Source organism: Tauraco erythrolophus, chromosome 5 (assembly GCF_009769465.1).
Source record: "Tauraco erythrolophus isolate bTauEry1 chromosome 5, bTauEry1.pri, whole genome shotgun sequence".
Lineage (NCBI taxonomy): Eukaryota > Metazoa > Chordata > Aves > Musophagiformes > Musophagidae > Tauraco > Tauraco erythrolophus.
This window is the reverse complement of record NC_141469.1, coordinates 52,223,248-52,241,003: the sequence shown is the minus strand read 5'-3', so window position 1 is coordinate 52,241,003 and position 17,756 is coordinate 52,223,248. Positions and strand designations below refer to the sequence as shown.

Here is a 17,756-nt window from a genome sequence, read left to right as displayed (position 1 = left end):
GCTCTTAGGTAAGCCAGCTCGTGCAGATGCTCTGTTGTGCATTTTTCAGTGCTTCTTCTAGTGGATTTAACTCATCCTTCCTCAAAAGAATAAGTGGTTCATTATTACACAGGTGTTCAGAGTGAACTGAGTTGCTAGAGAAGGAGGAGGCCACAGTTTGTGGCCTGTGTCTGCATGCATTTTGGTTTCTAGGCTTATATGGCCTTGGTTTGTTTTCTTTTCCAAGGATAAAAGCTGCAAATGGAAACTGAGCTTAAAAATACCAACCAGGCCACTACTTCTGCACAGTCACCTGTATAAGAGGGTTGATGAGACACAGAATGATCTTAGATATTTGCTAACAGAAATGTATGTTGTGTGCTGAATTAGATAAAATAGTTGTTGGTTTTGTGTGTCTCTTCAGAGTCAGGACTCTGGGTCTGACAATCACATAAACACAGTGAGTCTCAAAGAAGCACTGGAAAGGTTTGATACCAGCCCCACACCTTCTGCTTCCTCCCGAAGTTCAAGAAAATCTTCACATACTGCAGTATCGGATCATTCATGTAAGCACCAACTGTTGACAATGTAATTGCCTTCCTAGTGAAGGCATTTTCTACTTTGCTTACTTTAATTAAATGCGTAACTAGCAGTTAATCATAATTTTTTAAAAAGCGTGCACATGAAAACATCCTTTTTGATGGTTCAGAGGTCTGCTGACCTCTCAGATTTTCAGGTTGTATAGAGACTTGTAAAGGAAAAGAGCAGCCTATTTCAGTCCATCAGGTTGCATTATTGTTGGATAGTCAGGATTAAAAAAAGAGTCCAAGCCTTAAGATTTTTTTTGTTCATGAAAAGCTTCCTGTGGTTTGATTATTGCGTTGTAGAATTGAGATTACTATTAACCTGTCTCTTTCTGTTGTAACTCTATACATTGTCAGCAACACCAACTAAAATGACGGTGGACACTAGCACTCCTCCAAGGCAAAGCTTATCTGGTCATGAAAAGGCTGCGCAACGAAGATCATCTCTGAGTAGTCAGGTAACTCTTCAGAGAAAAATTTTGTACTTAATCAGTGTAATTCACCTTTAAAAGGTATTATTAAATCCGTATGACCTTTGTTTTCTTTCTTCTTAAACACATAATTTAAACTGTAACAGTTTCACTTGGGATAGGTGACTATCAGAATTGTATCATCAATATGCAACATGGGTATGCTACATTTTAAGGAACACAATAATTAAGCATATAAGTATTTTTTGGCATTAGAATTTGCAAGGTTGTGTATGAATCTCTGCTTTCACTCACACATAACTTCTTTCTAGATTCTACATTTTTAATATGTATATAAGCAATTATATGTATAAAAAAATTGCCAATGTAATGCTGTGTATGCCTGTAGAGAATTCATGTAGATTTATGACTCTAGGAATATTAGTGAATACTGTCATATAGTTTCTGAAATCTTAGTAACATGATAAAATGTTATGCCTCATGTACTTGGTGCTCATGTTCCAGTTGAACTAATACATTTACTTCAAAAATAGAACGCTTATTAAAATTAACATTTTAAAAAATTATTAGTTTAAGAATAAATCAAGGTGTCAACTTCCAAACTTGTTGAAAAAGTTTTTCCTTACTAGAAATAAAGCTTTTAAAACAGTTGTAATTGTTAATTTTTGTTTTTCCTGTTTTATACCTACTGCTTTTATATTTTTAGCAGTGGAAAAGTTACATATATATCATGTTTATAATCAAATGTTCTCGTGTTCTTAATTCTCTAGTATTTAAGGTTAGATATTTCAGGAAACGTTTACTTGTTTTTATCAAATGTTCATATGATGCTATTTTGGAATTGACACTTGATGTAAAGAACTATTTTCATGTCAAGTATGAAGTTCATTCTCTTCCAGTTATGGAACAATTTTTTAAATCCTAGTCTTTAAGCTCCCAGTCTCTTGGACAACCAGTAGCACAGCCAACGATGTCTCAGCCCGCGACTTTACAGCTCCAATCTGGCATGTCTCAGGTATGGATTAAGTTGTTTTATTGTTTATTATTTGTTAAACAGTCTTGTTCTGAATATAAGGTTAATTTCTCTTTCAGAAATTGAGTTCTTGGGCCAAAGTCACCTTTAACATTATTTTCTTGAAATGAGCAGATTCCTCAATTTGACACTTTTCCTTTATGTTTTTCGTCCTGTTACTTATGTAGATATAGTTTTCAGCCTTGGCCATTAGAAGCATAGATAACACAAGATACAATATTTTAGGATATGAATTTAAAAATCCATCTACTATACCATTAACTTTCTGCACCTATGCTTGTAACGTAGAGCAACTTAGTCTTTGAAGCAGTTTTGTGAAATAAGAACAGCGGTATCAAGTCCAACTGGAGATCTATGTCCTGTAGATAGGGTATAAGTATCAAAAGATTGTATTGACTTCTTGCCTGTAGCAGATGTCTAGGGAAGAATAGAAGTGGTAAACACAGTTTCTCTGTGAGCTCAGCCTTCAACAGTTTGTGATTCAGGGTATTCCCAAGTTATTTGCACGTTTTAGCTCTGGGTGAACTTTTTGGTAAACTGGTACAATGCTAATTTTTAACCTGAGAGAGCTTTAACACCTGCAGTACCATGTAAATTACTAAGGCATTTTATAGAGTCTTGGTGATTTGGACACCAGTCAATTTCTTTGGCTATGGATTTTTTTTTAGTTCACCAATTCTGATGCATCAATTAAATGTGACATCAATTAAGTGCAAGTTCTGTGATATTTTCATACTAATAAATTTGTCCTCATATTATGGTTATTAGCAGTTTAAAAAGCATTTCTTGATCTCTTTGCTATTGTGGAGGAGTGTGTTTACTGCTTGTAAATAAAAGGTCATTATTTTTGCTCAGCTTTTAATTTATTCATTGCACAACAGCCTGTGTTTCAGTTTTCAGCTCAATTGGGAGCTATGCAGCATCTAAAGGACCAGCTAGAGCAAAGAACACGCATGATAGAGGCAAATATTCATCGGCAGCAGGAAGAGTTGCGTAAGATTCAAGAACAGCTTCAAATTGTCCAGGGTCACGGAATCCAGGTGAGTTAGTGTAACTCTTTCAGGTTTGATCTGTAGAAAATCTCAGTGTCCAAAATGAGACTCGGGCACTTAATTCCATAAGGTAATCCTCCCTATCCCCTGTCAGCTGCCATCTGGACCTAATGTGCCTAAAATCCATAGCATCTGAAGCTACCATTCCTGAGGTACCTGCCTTTTTGGTTCTGAATGTATCTGGAAGTGCCCCAGTGTATCTTTTCAGTGTTGAGCAGCTCAAGCCTAGCTTATGCCTAGACCTAGATGTAAAAGGATGCAGTGGTTGTTACTTTTTGCATAGTTTTGCAGCCATTAGAATATTCATCCCAAATCTGCAAGATAAGCATTTATTTCACCCTCAAGGGTGTCAGATTCATACCTTTTGTTTCCTAGACTATCCTAAATATCAGGCTGTGGTCCTCCTACATCACCCTTCTGGTGAAGGGGTTCCACTTTGTGTGGTGTACTGAAGTAGTTACTAAGCTAGAAAATCAAGAAGTCTGGAGGATGCATTACTAAGTCTAGCAACTGACTGCCTGATTTCTGTACTTTAACCAGTATATTTTTTTCCAATTTTGCCATTCTCTTTTCAGCACCTATCTTTGGAAGAAACGAATGAGCCTATTGGATTTTTCTAGTTAAAAAAAAAAAACACAAGCAAACAACCAAACAAAAAAATACAATGCACCTTAAGGAAAGCATATAAATATTTTCGGTGTGAACTGTGAATAAAGAGTAGAAAAATTTACTTTCTGGAAGTATTGAGTATGTAGCTTAAATTCTGTTGAAGAATAGGAGTTTCTGACATGTGCCATTTTCAGTGTTGTGCTGTATCAAGCATAAGCCTGCCAGCAGTAGACTGCCTTGTAGAGGTCTTACAGATGCCTCAAAAGGAGAGATTCACAGCTCTCTTCCCTTGCACTGTGGAGGGACCTTATTTAGGACTGTGGAAACTAGGGAAAAATATCCCAGTGCTGCACATCCTGCCTTATTACACTGTCTCGTTGTGGTCTTGGGCCTAACTTTCTGTAAAGACTCAAATATTTTTGTGCTGAATTCAGTTTGTTACAGTGATGTTGGAAAATTCAGTATAATCATTATGATTTCTTGGTTGCCAAGAAAAATTACATTCTTGGTGCTATGCCAATGGATCTATTGATTCTGAGATTTTCTTCATTTGAATTAGTTTCAGTGCTGGAGATCCTACAAATAGAAATGTGATCTCAAATACATTTTGTCTTTAGGTAGTTGTAGACTACATTAGACATTAATCTCTAAACAGTACTTTTTCTTTAAGAACAAATATTTAACAATGTTTACGGCTCTAGAAATCAGGATTCTTATACTTACTGGTTACAGTGGAGTCCCTGAATACTGACCCTATATGGGAGTTGGGCCTCTTGCCCTTGATGGTTGAAATGCTATTTCAACACCTCTAATATCTAAGATGAAACTTACATTAATTTAAAATAATTAATTTTAGTTTCTCTAAAACATCTTGAACAATTAGCAGATGTTTCTTAAAAGCTAACTTATGGATTTATTTTTTTTTAAGATGTTCTTGCAGCAATCAACTTCTGGACTCAACTTCGGTTCTGTGCAGCTTGCTTCTGGAAATTCTTCAAATGTTCAGCAGCTTACACCAATAAACATGCAAGGTCAAGTTGTTCAGACTAATCAGACTCAAAGTGGGATGAACACAGGCCATATAAGTACTCCACACATGATACAGCAACAGCCTTTGCAGAGTACTGCAACTCAGGTAAAATTCTCCTTACTGATTTTTCTGGATAGAATATATACTCAAAACCATAGCTGAAACACAACAGCAGCTTCCCTGACATTCTTCTCTCAAATTTTTTTGAACAATGTCCTCTGAATCATATTAATTTCTTCATGTTCCAAGTTTTACAATTAAAATGCATTTCTGTTCTTGCTAATGTGTTTTTATTTTAAGATTTAGGCATGTAAATAACTAATAACAAGTATCAGGAAAAGTTTTAGCTTGCCTCTTGAACAAACAGTATGCAAGTAGCTGTAAAAATCAGAAAAAAATATAACCTGAAGAGGAGAAGACGTTAACCTAATAGATTTTCAGATGCCTGAGAGTCAGTCCCACTTCCAGATCCTCAGCTGGTAGAAATACCTGTCAACTTTAAATTAAGAATTCATTTTTAATAGAAAAATATTGGCAGTTGTGAAGTATGGGCAATGACAGTGAGGAGGACAGCTGTAGTACCTGGCTGTTTTGAAATTACTATCTCATAAAATATTTTCTCTTTTCAGCATAATCAACAAAATGTGCTTAGTGGACACAGTCAACAGTCTTCTCTTGCCAGTCAGTCACAGAACACAGTCTCAGCACCTTTGTATAACACTATGGTGATTTCTCAGCCAACAACAGGAAACGTGGTCCAGGTTCCTTCTAGCTTACCACAGAACAATAACCAGAATGCCGCTGCAGTAACCACTTTTACACAGGACAGACAAATCAGGTAAATATTCAGGTGACTTGCTATAATGATATGCTTACATAGCTACATCATATACAAAAGGAACTAAAGTAGCATTAAAAAAATCACGTGATATATTATTTTAATTATATATGGATACAACTGTTAAACTAAACTTTGCCCAAAATAACATGTTTGGAGGCTTCTCAAAGCCCACGTTGTTATAGCAAAGTATAAACCTGACAAATCTGCGTTTCTCAAGTGCTCGTGGTGCTTGATTTTTTTTTTTTCTTCCTAGAGGGACTCCAAATGTCTTTTTCCATTTTTCCAACAGATTTTCTCAAGGTCAGCAGCTTGTAACAAAACTCGTCACGGCCCCAGTAGCATGTGGAGCGGTGATGGTACCGAGTACGATGTTTATGGGACAGGTGGTGACAGCTTATCCCACTTTCGCTGCCCAACAGCAGCAGCCGCAGACTTTGTCAATAACGCAACAACAACAGCAGCAGCAGCAAAGTCAGCAAGACCACCAGCAGCAGCTCACCACAGTTCAGCAACCAGCTCAGCCGCAGCTGACCCAGCACCCCCAGCAGTTCCTACAGGTAATGAAGCATTCACTACACGTTTTTCAAAGTCCTGACACTTTCTTCATTACTAATTTGTCCTGGCGATGCTTTATGTGAAAAAGGTGCTTGAAATAGTAACCTATGAACAAGCCTGATGCATAAGTTTATTCTATAGGTGTTCTCTGAAATCTTGCTACTAGGTAATCTTTCCTGCAATTTAACTCTATGCTTGATCCTGTTTTATATCTTCCTTTGAATTGCTGCTCTTGATTGAGCATGGGATGAAGAAACAGATGTTTGCCTTTAAAACAGCTTGCATTTGCTTTGCATTTGCATGTTAATGCAAGAAGGTGTGAGATGATCTCAAACAGAATTGGTTGATCTGGAAGGCACCATGCAGCCCACAGCAAGACATGGCCCTGTAAGGTGAGGCATGAACATCTGTCTAGGCTACTGGGGAGGCTGAGCAGCAAGTAACCTTGTAAGAAGAGAGTAGAGAAGAACCTTGGTTTAGTGAAGAAAGAAGAGAGATTGGATCAAAAGAGAAGGAAGGTAAAAATTAAGGAGTTTAGAGACAGGAAATGCCTGTGAAAAGAAAGGAATCAGAAGGCAGAAAGAATTGATGGGGAAATCTGTTGCCATTTGTTGATTCCAATTAATGGCTGGCACATAGCTAACCCAGCAGGTGATGTTGGTGAGGGAGGTGTAGCTAGAACGCTAGAAGAGAAGTGCCTCCAAGAAGGTGTGAGTTAAAAAAAAAATCTTAATTTGGCCTCTGATGTTGCCTCCTCCAAAGAAAGATAAAGTCTATGTAACTATCACAGTATAGTTTGTGCACATACGTAACATTCTTTAACTACTCTGGGAATGTAAATTAATTTTTTTTTACTCTTTAAGAGCATACATAATTAAAAATCTTTATTTTGCAATTATTTCTTCTTTATTACTATCTGTGGTCTCCCATTTGCACTAAATGAGGGATCCTGTGCACAGGTGGAACATATGCAAATGCAGTAAGTAATTGGAGGCTTAACCTGCGTATTTATGCAGAAGGAATGGCTAGGGTTCTGTTTAGGGCTGAGTGAAATTTTCTTTCACTAGGTCTTTGACAGAATGAAAAATCTTTCATGGAAGCATACCAATTTCAGTCATGCATCAGGCAAAGGCTTTTCAGATGCAAGTGGACTCTTGAGAGCTGAAGAATACCTAGTGATTTGAATTTCAGCACTCATTTATGTAGTGGGGGACTCTTGAACTGAGTCAAACCTCGGATAACCTTTCATTTGAATGTGTTCCCTGACAACTCAGATAAATAGTGTAACAACAATGCTGTTTAGCAGGTAGTGTCTGTAGCTGTTTCGCAATGAAAAAGCTTGTACAATTTTGACTTAATTCTGGTGAAAAACAGAAGACTTCTGAAAGATTAAGATCTCCTAAGGTCTGTTCCTGTCCTAGAATTTCTTTCTAGGCAAAAGTTTAGTGTTTTTAATACGATCTATTGAAGTGTTAGAATTTGAAGTGAAGCAAATGCATTTTAAAAATGGAGAAAAGGAGCAGTGCTTTCCCTGCCTTTGCTCACTGGGGCTTCTTACAGTCTGATTCTGTGGGTTCAGCAGGCGATGTAGCTTACTTTCTGCTGCAGAACGTGTTTCTGGATTGAGACGTCCAAATGCGTTTGTACCCATCCTTTATTGCTTTTCGTCGGTAACCGTCATCTTTCAGTTCTAAGAAAATTAATATTAAAACTAAGTACCATTTCCAACAGCGATTAATCCCCTTCAAAGGAGATGTTTGGGTCTGCGAATGCAGCAGTTTCTTTGATCGTTCATTTTGTCCATGGGGGATACCCGTGACCTGTGCCAAGTCGTGCACTGTTTTTTTGTTTGACTGCAATGACAGCCACCTGCCCTTCTCAGTCCTTAAACCTTGTTATGCTCTTGTGGTTTGAAACGGAGACAAATTGCCATGTGTTCCTACTCATTGTCACGGGAAATTACAAAGACCAGTTACAGCTGCTTTATTAATTGGTCAGATGATCTAGTTAGCTTGATTAGTACAAACTAATCTTTGCATTGTTTGCTCAGCTTAAGTGAGCAGATCAGAAGTTTATTTTGATTGAACCCTTGTGAAAAGTTAAAAAGCAGCTAGGCCTGTGTTTCTCTGTGCAGCGGGAAAAATAATCTTTTCCTATTTGCATGTTTTAGACATCCAGGTTACTTCATGGAAATCAGTCAGCTCAGCTTATCCTCTCTGCTGCTTTCCCACTACAACAAAGCACTTTTACTCAGTCCCACCACCAGCAGCATCAGTCTCAGCAGCAGCAGCAGCAGCAGCAGCAACTTTCGCGACACAGAACTGACAAGATGACTGATCCTTCCAAAGTTCAGCCCCAGTAGTGTGGGACTCTGCCTCTTTTTGAAGCAAACAGCCAAGAGGGGGCTGCTCCACAAAGAGTTGCACTGAGGCTACAGAGGTAGTAGTAAGAAGGCTTTCTAACACCACAGTGTTGAGATCTACTTCTGACTTCTGGAATCTGTTGAGAAAAGCCACAAGATGATGATGGGGGCATGGCCAACTTTGATAGTTGCCCCGCTTTCTGTGTTCTAAAGGATTTGCTGCCATGTGTTATTTTGTCCAGGTGAAATCTCAAAATGTGACTGAAATGAGAGGGATGCTGAAAATATTGGTATTTTTATCAATCCTGTACATTTTTAAAGTATTGAAATGGACATGGAGCAATTGTTTGAATTAGCAGAAAAAAATGCCAGGAATATAGTCCAAAAACCATCTAATTTTTTTCAGATGATTATGGGACAGTAAATATTTTGAAAATGTTGTGTGAAATCCAGTTCTCTGTTGTACAGATGCTGTAAAATATTGTGTATATGTCTGCATAAAAGGAGAAAGAGCAGAATATTTTATATGATGCATGAAAATGTAATCTGTTATTTGTAGGTTTGAACATGTTTCCCTAAATTCTCACGCCATACTCAGACTAATGTTTTCCTCTGTTCTACCCTTTTGTTTACAACATGATGCATCATTATTTTCACCCTTAATGTGGGCACAAGTCTCTTGTTTGTGCTTTGTCTGTGATGTCAGGGTTTGTTCGGTGAGGTATAGTGTGTTGGTTAGTTGACTTCTCGAGGTTAAATTGTTGATGAAGCTGTTTGAACTGGTGATCATGCATCAGGGTTCAGGACATTCAGATTCATTAATATCATCCATCATTTCATAATTAATTCGTAATTTTATTTGAAAAATAGGAATTTGCACTGCTTTCTTGCGGATGGTTTGGAATTTTATTCCCCAAAGCTATCTTTTGATATAGTTCATAGTTGGAAATATTTATGTAAAAGGTTTAAAAAAAAAAAAAGACAGTAATTTTCAAGAATGTTTCAGTTATAGGAGTAATTTGCACAAAAATATATTTACATTTAATAACCTTTTGGGCACTTTTTAACCACTTTCTCTGTGGTGAGAATTGTAACTTGTTAAAATATGTTGGAATCTTTTTATTCTCCTTCAAAAATCAGTCAGAACTAATTCAGGGTCATTTTAACAACAACAACAAAACCCATAGTGCCTTGATTTTAATTCAGGTGATAATGTTGAACATCTTGAATTACAACGTCTTCAATCTGTAACCATTTTCAATTTTGAAGTCTTAGTACATTGTCAGCCAAACATACATTGTGTATCTACTTCATAGCTTTTTCTGTATCGTGTTGATTTTAATAATGATCCGAGTTGGGAACATGAGCATTTTTGAGTGGTGCTCCCCCTTGAACACTAGCCAGAAACAGAGGAGTCTCCAAAATCTCAGACCTTGAAGGTAATACTCTTAAAAGATGAAAAAAATCTGAAAGTATAGATTACTCATTTTGCAGGAGGAGGAATAGTAAGATGATTTTTTTCTTCTTTTTTTTTTTTAATCATTTTCATAGCGTTTCAAGTGTGTGTTGGGGGAGATCATAATTGCATTTAACACTACCAGGCGATTGATTTAAGAGAGATCACTGAACTAAGACTTCAGAAGGCAACTTCACTTTATAAAGAAAATAAAAAGTTCCAACAGATACGATGTGCTATTTTAAGTAAATGTTCAGTAGGTTTTTATGGTACTAGTTTGTGGAAATCAGAACTTCGGAGGAAAATGAAAAAATGCTGATAGATCTGATAATTAAAAAGAAAAACAGTAAAAGCAGTTAAAATTAGTACTAGGGAGAGAAAGCTGGATTAATCTTGAATACTGAGGAGGAGTTGAATGAATGTAACCAAATGGTGATGGGCTATTTTGTACTATGGAACAGTTTGATTGTATTGCTGGATGAACCAAACCGACAGGAAGGTAATACCTGTTTAGCCAAGAGTTCGATGCCGTTGGTGGCGTTTTGAGGCTGGCCTTCGCCTCTGCACCTGTCCCACCATTGGATCTTTGTGATTCCCCAGTTACAAAGCAAGAGTTGGGCACCAGAAGGCACAGTAGTGAACAAGGAAGGGGAGTGTGAGAACACAGTACCAAAGAGAATCAGATTGCTTTCTGCTCCAAGAAGCCTCTCGCAACCTGGAGCAAGGAACAGATGCCAGTACCGAGCATAGCAAGGAACACATCGCCTTCTTTAAAGGGATTTCTGGCATTCGCTGGGCGGGAATAATTGTCAGAAAACCTGTTTCTGTAAAGTTCTGTGTAAAGAAATCCTGCCTTGCTCTGTAATCCCTACCATGCCATTGCACCTGTTCCTAACTTAAGCTGCGTTGACTAGAGGTCTGTGCTATCGGTACTTTTGCTTAATGGAAAATAGGTTAGATACATTTTTTTTAACCAATTACAATAATAATATAGCACTAAAAAAGAAAACTGGGAGAGCTTTAATAGTGCTGTTAGAACTATTGAATAGGGGTAAATTAGGTTTATTAAGCTATTATACTGAGAATTACAGAAAATGGAGATACCAGCCAGCCAGTTAATGATGCAGCTTTTTATATAAAGCTTCATTTAAACTTCACTTCCCATTTCCCCCTTCCCGAATACTCTGGGGTGTGCTGCTATAGGTCTGTCAGTAAAAAGGCTAAACTAGGTGAGAGAGAAATTAGATGATGACAATAGTGTGGCTGTTGAAAGAGAACTGTAGAAATGTCCGCTTTGATCGAGAAGCTTTTTGTAACCTCAGAGAGAGGTCATTCAATTAACAGAACTACCAGCTAGTAGAGAAAGTGTAGACTGTGGGGAAATCCAAAGAAACTGGAAAAATATAGCACGCGTTTGAAAAATTCCTGCCATGAAATCAGGCAAACTTCTTACAAAAGCGATTATGTAGAACTTGGTCCAGATTCTGTGCAAGGATGCAGATGCTTTGTTTCACAGCTAATGACTAAAAAGTGTACATTTAAAGGGTCTGCAGCTTCCCCTGCTGCTGAATCAATTGCTGAACTGTCCTTGATTTTTAGCAGGAAGAGGACCAGGCTATTGCCTCTTTCTTAATCAGCATTTTGCTTCTGCCTGACTCGTTTACTACAGTCATAGATTTATTTGCAACATCCTAATAAATAGCATGATAATGAATGCTGCGATGCTGCAGGTTCTGGAGCATAAACGTTACAGAATGAATCCGACAGAAGGGAAGGAGTCTGTTAAGGAGAGGATTGTCTTTATGAAGAAATGGGCTGGTGATACATAGTGGAGTGAAAAAAGGCGGCATAGTTGCATGGAATTTAGGAGACAGACGTCATTTGCCTGCTATGGGTGAGGATTTGAAGAAAAGCTTCTAGGATAACTTCAGAGAAAAAGAATATAGCTATTTTTATATTATATTTAATATATATTATATTTGTATATAAATATGAAAGGATTCTAGTAGGAGCTCTCCATATGCCTTCCATTTCATCTAGAAGGTTTACCTTCTGCACTACGGTTCCAGTGTGTCACCACCTTCTGTGGGCATCTTGCCTACTGCCAAACACCAAAATTAGTAACCCAGTATCCTTACAAGAGATAGGTTTCATTTCAGCTTTATGTAAAAATGAATAAAATAAAGCTATATCAGGCAGTTTTTCACAGAAAAAGAAATTCTCTTAAGACTCAAATAGCACTTTGTCTTTTTTTTTTTTTTGAGTAATAACAAGCACTTTACTGAAAAGACTATTTGAAAAAACAATTTATTTCTTTAGTCAGTGAAACTGTTAAAAGGGGGGGGGGGCGGGCATCAAGGAATAACATGCATAAAACTGTCACAAGAGACATTTCTGGAAAATGTTTCTTTAATATGGTGATCCTTTGAGGCTCAAAGTGCAAGATTAAAAAGGCTTCTAAAACCAGTTGGCTTTGTGTTTTATATGGCCAGGGGAACGGATTACTGATGAGAGCTTCCTTGGAAGGAGACTTTTTAAGTTGCACAGTTGCCTATGAGAGAGAATCATCTGGAGGCTCGTTTGCCTGCTCAGTAATTCTAAGTGTCCCTTAGGATTATAATTTGTGCGAAAATGTTCTGAAGGTTTGAAGATGTGGCCTTTTGCAAATGGTGAAGTTGATTCAAGAAGCGTTTATATTTTCTGAGATTTAACCCAGGTATTGTTAAGAGTGTTTTAAATGTCGTGGCATCGGGAGATGTCAAACATGTCAGATTCTTAAGTTTCTCTATTTGAAATCATCATTAAAATCAGATGTACAGTCAGAGGGCTGGAAAATGGTTATTTTGATTAAAAGGGAAAAGAGACTAGTTTTAATAATTAACCTCTTATTTTTTTACTTATCCCTGGTGGAAAAAGTTGAAGAGAACTAAGTGAATTTGGATTAAATAAGACATATTTAAACAAATCATAGTAGATGAGACAACTGTGAGAGAATATTTGAATTGTCTCGGTTGTCCACAAGACTAGATAGTTGCTTTTTCACTATCAGAAATTTTTAACACTACATTCCTTGTCTTTTTTTTTTAAACAGGTGATTTTAAGCTCTGCTATGCTTCATGCTGTGTCATCTGCATGAACTTTGCCAGCATGATATGCTATATTCAAAGAAATTGTACCTAAATAAATGGGGAGGGGGAGGGAACACAAAAGAAAACACTGTGTCTGAAAAAAATACTGTATGGCCTAATACAGAGACCCCAGCTGAGACTGAGAGATGCTGCATTAATAGACAATCAATGGGTAATTATTTATGAAACACTTCTGGGAATGGTCTTATAAAGATGTTACTGCTTTGAAAGCAGGTGGCGAGTTGTCTTTTTTTAAACAGGAAAGGTGAAAATTATTTATTTTCAAATATATCAGATTGAATTTTGAGTTTTTAAGCAGTGTTGATTTCACAGTGTCTTGGGTTTCAGTTTTGTTTTGTATTTTTTTAACTGGCATTAGATTTGTATACGTAAAAGAAAACAAACAGGAAAACCCTAGTGCCGCTCATACTGATGTCAGGAAATGTAGATACAGTTCCCTGGTGTTCATGTGACCATTACTAACTGTCAATTTTTTAACTGAATAAATGTTAACTCCTTTAAAATTTTGCTTTTTGTAGCTTCTAAGGTTCCAGAAGTTTTTTTTTCCTGAGTTGCTTGATGTCAGTTTTGTCCAAGTTTCACAGTGAAGTGCTCTCTTACCCTTCCCACGACTGTAACGAAGGCACTCTCTCCTCCCCACCCACAGAACCGACTTGTGAGAAGTTGCTTGATGTCCATTTTATCTTCTCTCCCCTACCCAGACAAATGACTTGTGAGATTTCAGTAAAAAAAAAAATGCATACTGTATTTTTTTTTCCCTTGGTCTTCTCTCTGTATCTTTCTATAAATTGATGCCCCACTCCGAAGGCTAGAGACCTTTGATTTGTGTATTTACATTTCTGCCTTGGAACACACTCACACAGCACTTGTCTGAACGTGCCCAGCAACTTAAAACTACTTTTCCATCTTGGTGTGTACAGTTCCTGCTCTCTCCAAATGATGGAGCAGCACTGCAGTGCTTGTGTCATAGCCCTTCCCTCACCTTCTGGCACAGGCAAAACACCCTTTAATTCTTTCAACTCCCCTCCATTGGTATTTCTGCTGCTGGTGAATTGTCAAAGAATAATATTTTTAAAGGAACAGAGATGATCTGAAACATCAGCTATGCCACTGGGAAAGGAAGGGGAGAATTGCATTTAGCTGAGAGCACACAGTTACTGCTTTGAAGAGCTGTGTGATAACACACAACCTGTCAGGGTGGTCTGACCCCTTTCTCCCTGATCCTTTTGCCCTGATCAAAGTGTGAACATCAATAATGAGAACTGAGTAATTTGAAATTAATTAAATGTTCAAGGAAAAGGGGGAGGGAAGCAAATCCTGTAATTGAAGCTGAATGCCTGGAGAAAATGATAAATATGTTCACCTGTTTTTACAGTCTGCAGTTCTTTCTGTAGTATCACAGTGGATCCCCATGTGGAGATACCTATCTTGTGCCTTTGGGAATTAAATAATACTTGTGCAAGTTGTATACAACTTCTGACTGCCATGAACCCCCTGTGCACCAGGAGTCATAACAGAATTAGCTACAGAAGTGCAGCAGTTCTCTCAACACCCACTAATGATAAGACTTACAGCATGTAAATCAGTAAAGCAAGATTATCAGTTTTCTTAATATTCAACTTTTGGAAATACCAATATATTTTTCCATAAACTTACCAAGAAGAGGAGCTATTATTGTGACTGCAGCCACACCTGAAGCAATGCTGGTCAATGGCATTTTGCTGTCATGCAAACTTAGGAACAAAACCAGGCTTATATGAGAATGCAACTGTGAAGTAGATGCAAAGATTAGCAATCCAAAGGTTAGTTGCACTCCTGAGTCTGGGGCATTAGGGATAAATTCCAAAAGATTTCAGCTGTTCAAAGGTAACATATAATAACAAAAATTTCCAGAGTCTTGGTAGCTACCTTTGTAGCACGCAGCCCCTATGCCTGTCACAGCCCTTTGGCACTTATATTTTCACTTGGGAAATAAACGTAAATCATGCAGAAGACACACACATCTACAGTACATGCTGCATACAGATGGATATAGCCTTTAGGAAAAGGTTATGGATTAAATTTAACATGTATCTACATCAGCAAAAGCCTGTAGCTGTAACTTGCTGGAGTGGTGACTTACGGGGCCATATGAGGTCATCTATGGAAAAAAATGCCACGTCAGTGCAGTACACTGTTATTTCCCTATCTCGGAAATTAAGAATAATTTGGATTATATTAGGTTGAAACTGCACAATCCGTGTCACTCAAGACCTGAGATACTTTTTTTAACATACAAGACCTGGGACTAACACACAGACAGGCTCGACCACCAACCCCTTTCTAGAAATGCGTTGTAAAACCACTCACGTGAATTCCGTGGCAGCGTTCCAGCTGCCACACAGCCTGCCCGGAGCTGGAGGTGCAGCTGAGGTGAGGGGAAGCCTGTGGAGCAGCAGGCTGCCTCTGACAGCCCTCACTGAACAGAGCCCCTCAGTAACTTCCAAGTTTCCAGACTTGGTGTCCAACTGTTCTATCTCAAAAGATCAAGGCCAGCACCAGCCCAGCACACACACGCCCAGTCGCGTTGTTCTAGGAGGGGCAGCTTGGCTTGTGAGCTGGACCTGTGCTTCTCCACACTCAGTTTCCTTTGAAATCTTTGTCCTGGCAGGACAGAAGATTACAAGTTCACCTTAATCTTTGCTGATTGCACTTTGCCACATACAACGTAATGAGACTGGGTTTACCTAAGAAGTGGGAATAGGCACCTTCAAAAATAACAAGCACAGGCTCTTTCTCATTTTAAACATCTCCCTTGATGTGAGACTTTTTTCCATCCCAGTAGAACTAACCATCATCATGTCCATTTTGTTTCGGTTCCCAGGAAATGAGTATTCTGGGCAGTGCGCACTTTTAAGCCTCTACCATGTGTACACGCAGTCAGAGATGCAATCCTTGCTTTAGACAGAGCTTTGGAGGATAGAGCACTATTATTTAAAACTTTTTCTATGTTTTTTTCCTGAAAAGCCAGGCCACCCCTGGCTAACATACCAACCAGCTCCTTCCCTGAAAGTACCACCATCTAGGAAGTGCGTGCACTTCGTGCCTCACGACAGAAGCACTAACAAAGCCACGTGGGGTACATTTCCCCACCAGTACAGCATCAAGCCTGCCCTGCCATCCTGAAACTTGAGATCTCGCAATTCCCAGCCTTGCAAACGCTCCTCCAACCTACTTGAGAGCACCTCAAGCACTGCCTCTGCAGGACTGAACTACAGGTGCCATTGCGTTTCTTCCACGTGAGACCTGATGTGGCCAAAAGCACCAAACCAGCCTCCCCCAAGTACTACTCTGCAATTTCATAGCTTGAGCATCTCTGTAACATCCCATCTTGTCCCCCCCTCAATCTGGTCATCCACAGACTCAGTTCAGCCTTGGTGCTTTAACACACAGGCTTAATGTTCCTGCGAGTTGGTAAACACCTTGTCAGGTCAGTACCTCAGAGGAGAGGCAGCCAGTGCTACAGGGTGGCTGCTGAAAAGACGAAATAATCCATTCCCCTATGCCCACCTCTGCTGCTAAAACATGTTTTGGCTCATTGAGGATCTTGAAGGAAAAAGATGAAGGTGCAGCACGTGAGCCTACTGTAGTGCATAGCTCATTCAGACAGACATCCCATGGTTCCTACTTTCTCTCTTGGAGAAGTAAGTGAGACAGTTTCTTTTACTAAGAGATCAGTAACTTCCACTTAGGGCATCAGGTGGGGAAAGGAGAGGCAGGGATTGAATTACTGCTCACATCCATCAGCATCTCAAGCATCAAAACGGCAGCTTTCAGCTCCCCACCCTCTGAACGCAGACGGCATCACGAGCCACTGCAGTGTCACTCCCCGTCTTCTCATGTTCTGCTGCCTTCAACATATGCAACTGGGTGTTTCAGCCCTGTGGCCAGTCACCCACCCAGCTCACCAGCTCTCCCAGAATGTTACAACTCTAGTAATCAGACTTATTTCACCTTACCAACACCACACCTACCTCTTCAATGAAGACCCGCTACTTTAAGGGAAGCACGGACAAAGGAAAGGCTTTAACACGATCTGGAAGTTTTTGATGCAAACTCACCCTAAAGGGTAAGTCACTTTTATTTTTATATATATATGTATGTACGTATGTGTGCACACACTTACACACTCAAGATATTACCTGTATCTCAAGTATCCAGGTGCTTTGAGACAGAACAGTGTCACACACCTCTCCAGTGGCAACATACCAGAAATACAAGTATGATGAAAGCTGCCAAAATCCCAGCCCTGAACCAGCCAACAGTCGAGCGAGACAGCCGGGGTGTGAGTGCTTTGAGACACTGTGGCAGGACACCATTTGTGTGCTAGTGACAGTGCCCGGGACTCTGCACTGCTAAAAATACGTCAGTGGAGCCCTCCATCACCTTCGTCAGGCTTCGGTTACATCCCAAATAGATTCTTTTAATTGTGAAAAATTCCAACAGGCACTTGACGACATTAAATCACTGTAATTAGTAGCAACTACTAAAGCACCTTTCAAAACTTTTACTAAAATTTCAGGAGCTATCTGATTTTGTAATACAGTTTCCAAGGATAAGTCAATGTTTGTGCTTTTAAAAAAATTTTAAAAAAGCAAGACCATTGTTCAAACTAACTCCTACTGGCCTAGGTAGC

At 38.8% G+C, this 17,756-nt stretch overlaps 1 protein-coding gene across 5 annotated transcripts in view; it reads left to right on the top strand.

The window, feature by feature from the left end:
* Window positions 1-9,894, top strand: part of CLOCK (clock circadian regulator) — a 66,150-nt gene extending 56,256 nt beyond the window's left edge. For 4 of the 5 annotated variants that reach the window (XM_086612466.1, XM_086612468.1, XM_086612465.1 and 1 more), the window contains 8 exons: window positions 404-545; window positions 921-1,021; window positions 1,920-2,009; window positions 2,909-3,067; window positions 4,617-4,823; window positions 5,348-5,556; window positions 5,849-6,116; window positions 8,285-9,894. In XM_086612466.1, the coding sequence (XP_086468592.1) occupies window positions 404-545; window positions 921-1,021; window positions 1,920-2,009; window positions 2,909-3,067; window positions 4,617-4,823; window positions 5,348-5,556; window positions 5,849-6,116; window positions 8,285-8,476 (1,368 nt within the window). In that variant the 3' untranslated portion in view covers window positions 8,477-9,894. The remainder of the gene's footprint in view (window positions 1-403; window positions 546-920; window positions 1,022-1,919; window positions 2,010-2,908; window positions 3,068-4,616; window positions 4,824-5,347; window positions 5,557-5,848; window positions 6,117-8,284) is intronic. The other variant, XM_086612469.1, reaches the window with a different exon arrangement.
* Window positions 9,895-17,756: the final 7,862 nt, after the last annotated feature.